A 4497-nucleotide genomic window follows, 5' to 3' on the forward strand; every position below is an offset into this window, starting at 1 on the left:
TTAATGAGACTCCAGAAAAATAAGATTGCTGTTGGTAGTAGGCTGCTATTATTTTGTTCTTGGGTCATTGTTTATTTAGTTGAATGAGCACATAAAAATATATACAGTGTGCATATATGTATATATATACATAAATATATATGCACGAATGGATGTTGGGACATATGTTTTATTACTTTTCACATTTTTTCTTATGAAATGTATAAATAACTCCAGAAATGAGACTTTATTTTGTGCGTTTGTGTCTTTATTCCAATAAAACTTTGAGGAAATGTTCAGACCATATTAAACATGCACATGTTGAGCAGATAATAATAATAAAGGACCTGGCCATCTACGCTGCGCTCGCAGGGGCACAATGTGTTTTTTTGACCTGGATCACAGCAGTAGGCGCGTCACCGCGGGTAGGCGTGGTTTACCAGGATGAATATGTGTGCTGTATCCTCCGTTACGTTGCAGCAGAGTTACAGTCCGACACGAGACAGGAGCAGAGTAGCTGACCACCTCGCACAAATGTGAAGCCCGGGTGATGGAAGCGACGGAGACCTTTTCATACATAGCCACCAACATCGCCCTCGCGTCGTGGATGTACATCTACGTAGGACCCACAGATATCTCCAACTATGGATTGCCTAATTGAAGTTGGGCCACCTGATCCTGTTTGCGCCAGGACAACCGACCAAAATTAGAGTAAGAGAAGTCGTTATGGACAGTTATGTGCAAATCGTGTATTTCCTGCTCAGAGAACTGGCGTGAAAAGCAGAAATTCAATCTGAGCATACCACATCTATTTGCGCGTAAAGGACGTGGCTCCATCCAACGCTGCTCTGAAATACTCTGCGCTATGTTTTAGGGACAATGGGGGGAAACTGTAGTTAGAATAGAGAGTGTGTTTGTGTGACTGGTTTGTTGCTGTTTTCTTCTGACAGTTGCGCGACAGCTTTCCGTGCGCGCATACCAATTGGTGCGCTGCGGTTGAGCCACTCCGTTACCGCAGGCGATCCACCGCAGCAGGACCTGCGATCTTTTGACAGGCAACAGGCCTCACCAACCACTGTGAAAAGGTTTTACTGAGGAAAAAAAAACAACCTTTTTTCAAGTCCTGTTATTTGAACTTACACTACAACCCAGAGAGTTTTTAAATCTGCATCCAAGTGCACCTGTGAGGTAGGAGTAAGCCATGGCTTTACCGGATAGTGGCATATCTGGGGAGGAGGTACCCTTCCCAGAGATTATAGAGCTAAATGTTGGTGGGCAGGTGTACATAACCCGCTATTCTACCCTCACAAGTGTGCCAGACTCTCTCTTAGGGGAGATGTTCACTCGAAAGTCAGCCAAAGGATTGGCCAGGGACACCAAGGGTCGCTTCTTTGTGGACCGTGATGGTTTCCTGTTCCGTTACATCCTGGACTACATGCGGGACCAGCAGCTGGTCCTTCCAGACCACTTCCCTGAGCGTGGGCGTCTGCAGAGGGAGGCTGAGTTCTTCAACCTGCCTGAACTTGTCAAGCTACTGGCGCCCAAAATCAGCAAGCAGAACTCCCTTGGCGACGAGGGATGTCAAAGTGACCCAGAGGACTCCTCACCTGGGATTGACACAGCCCGTAACCTCAGCTCCCTGGGTGCTGCAGCCGCTGCCTGTGCCAGTCTTGTGCCCAGCGCCATGGACAGCAAACGGTCCGGGTTCATCACTATTGGCTACCGAGGTTCTTACACTCTGGGCCGTGACAGCCACACCGACGCCAAATTCCGCCGGGTGGCAAGGATCATGGTGTGTGGGAAGACCTCGCTGGCCAAAGAGGTGTTTGGGGAGACACTGAACGAGAGCCGTGACCCTGACCGCCCCCCTGAGCGCTACACATCCCGCTACTATCTCAAGTTCACCTTTCTGGAGCAGGCTTTTGACAAGTTGGCTGATGCAGGATTCCACATGGTGGCCTGCAATTCCACAGGAACCTGCGCCTTTGCCCATGAGCAGACGGACGACAAGATCTGGACCAGCTACACTGAATATGTGTTCTACCGTGAGTGAGACTAACGGCTTTGTTCCCCCCCGGTCCTGCACCCTGTCTCCAAGTGCCCCCCTCCCAATCTCCTCCAGCCATCCTGTCCTTTTCTCTGATGGCTCCTTCACCAGTAGATGTACCGTAGATGTTGTGCTCTTCCATCTCTCTCTGCGGCCTCCAGCTTTTTTCCCATGAACAGTACCCAGCAGCTGCTTTGACTCTTCATACTTTCTCTGCAGGTTGAATCTGCAGAACCCCCATCCCCCCCTTCAACCCCAAGATCCATTCCCCCTACATCCTCAGGTCCAGTTTTTGCCCTTGCATAGTTGTAGTCCACAGTCCTCAACTACAGCAACCCAACAGCCTTTCCTGCAGAGACTGATACCTTCTATGTACTATTTCCCCCTTTTTGTACTCTATATATTGCATCTGCCTTGGTGAAGCACAATACTGTATCCAAGAGCTAATTTTATTAAATAAGCGCCCAGTGTGTCTATATGACTATTGAACCAGTCATAAGGGCATAAAGGGAAAGGGCTTTAAAGAGTGGCCGTGATGTACAGTGCTATACTTTGCCTGCAGATCGGACTCTCTCCTGCTCCTCTGAACTAAATTACCAAATAATTGGACATCTTATCAGCCTTGAGGGACGTGAGCAGCCCAAGCACAAGAAACAAGTGTAACACAAAAATCTAATTTCCTTCAGTTTTTATCAAATGTGTCCAGTACCATGTGGTTGGAAATGTGCCATATAGTAGTTTATCTGTTCAAGCTGTTGTTATGAATGAATGAAGGTTATGATAATACAGCCACATGCACAGAGGAAGTCGGAGGTGTGTGGAGTTTTCCTTTTCAACAAGGTGCTGTTTGTGTGGCAAATGAACAAGCAACAGGCTTAGATTAAAAAAAAAAAAGAAAAAAAAAAGATGAAAGCTCAAATATCAAAAGATCTCCTAGACGCAAAGGAGAAAAGGTTTGCCAGATGAAGTGTGTGTATTGATTGTGCAAGGGAGCTTTCAGTATTTTAATCACCCACAGTGGGAGGGCAGAGGAGACGCAAGGTATTACATCACTCGCACCCCACTGCTCTTATTGTTTTGCTCATTGTGCTTCTTTGACATTTCTCATTGCTCTGTTACATATTTAAGAGCACTTTTACAGTGAAACATTACTTGGGACAGGCTTATACCACGACCCAAAAAAAAAAAAAAAGAACAAAAAAAAGTGGTAGTCACCTTAGCGGATCACGGTCTGAGTGTTCTGTAAACAATAACGTTATTCTTAATACTCAGTTCAGTATTAGTTGAAACTGTTGCATATTTGATGATATCGCCCACTTATTGTAAGTGAATACCCATAAAAAAAAATGGTGGGTAGGATTACGCTATAGCCATCCAGAGCCCAATGTTTTCTCAGCACAGTAGCAAGGGCAAAGAGAGGGCAGATTATAGTGAGTGGGTATAACTTAAGTTATTATTAAGAAGCCAGTTAAGAAAGATTTTCAGATACAGCCTCAGGACAGGTCTGCACATCATATACCTCAGACTAAATAACAAACTGAAGGCCCTTAAATACAGCAACAAAAGATCCAGCTGATGACATGAAAAACGCAGACACAGGTTGGGGAATATCCCAAAATGCAGATGCTGTAGTAAGTTTGATGAATAAGACGTTGAATATAAAGTGGATTTTCAGTCGAGAAACAGCCATCGAAGCAGTATAGTGCAGGATTTTCTCCTGAGCTGGAAGGTGTCAAATTGTAGTTTTGGCAGAACGTCTGACAGTGACAATAAATGTATTCTGAAATGTCTAGAAACCGCAATGTTGTGTTTCAGTGTGATGAAGTGCTGTTGACATCTGAGTCAATATGTTAGACCTGCTGCAGTGTGACGCTGCAGGCGTAGACGACACTGAAATTAAAAGTGTTCCTCAAAAGCAAATTGATTTGTCAAATAAAAAGATGTTTTCTTTCTATTCGAGTTGTATTTTCCATTCATGACAAACTGTTTTCTTTGCACTGAATGGCATCCAGTAGAAACCATGACAAAAGTGGTGCAGGCACTTATATTACTGCGGCTTCAATTTATAATTCTCACTGACAATACAACTCAATCACGAGTAAACCAATCCAAATTTTTCATATCACCATTTCCCATTAAAGGAAATGTCCATGAACATAAACTCTACTTCATATTAAACCTCAGGCACCACCTCTCTGTTATCCTCCAGTCTGCTTTTACACTTTTTTCCCCCATGTTTTTTTTTCCTATTTTGTTTTTTATATCGATCAGTTGACCAGAAAACAGAGCAGGAAAGAAATGAGGACATGCATAGATAACAGGCTCTGTTAAAGCAGGGTACAAAACCCTCACTTTGTACCCAATAAATGACCTAATTACTACTTACAGTAAAAATCTTGAGACAGACTTTGCCTCAAATCCAGGACTGTGAAATACTGTAGCTGTATAGGCTTCAAAAAAATTAGAGATGT

General features: G+C 44.3%; 1 protein-coding gene across 1 annotated transcript; it reads left to right on the forward strand.

Annotated features, from left to right (window-relative positions):
- Positions 1 to 403: 403 nt before the first annotated feature.
- Positions 404 to 3980, forward strand: kctd12b (potassium channel tetramerisation domain containing 12b). Its single transcript, XM_010736220.3, has one exon. The coding sequence runs from the start codon at positions 1181 to 1183 to the stop codon at positions 2030 to 2032; it is 852 nt and encodes a 283-aa protein (XP_010734522.1). The 5' UTR covers positions 404 to 1180; the 3' UTR covers positions 2033 to 3980.
- Positions 3981 to 4497: the final 517 nt, after the last annotated feature.

This window comes from Larimichthys crocea, chromosome I, assembly GCF_000972845.2.
Source record: "Larimichthys crocea isolate SSNF chromosome I, L_crocea_2.0, whole genome shotgun sequence".
In the NCBI taxonomy this organism is placed as follows: domain Eukaryota; kingdom Metazoa; phylum Chordata; class Actinopteri; family Sciaenidae; genus Larimichthys; species Larimichthys crocea.

What these genes read in the sequence shown, in the direction of transcription:
- kctd12b (XM_010736220.3), top strand. Translation starts at nt 1,181, where the DNA reads ATGGCTTTACCGGATAGTGGCATATCTGGGGAGGAGGTACCCTTCCCA.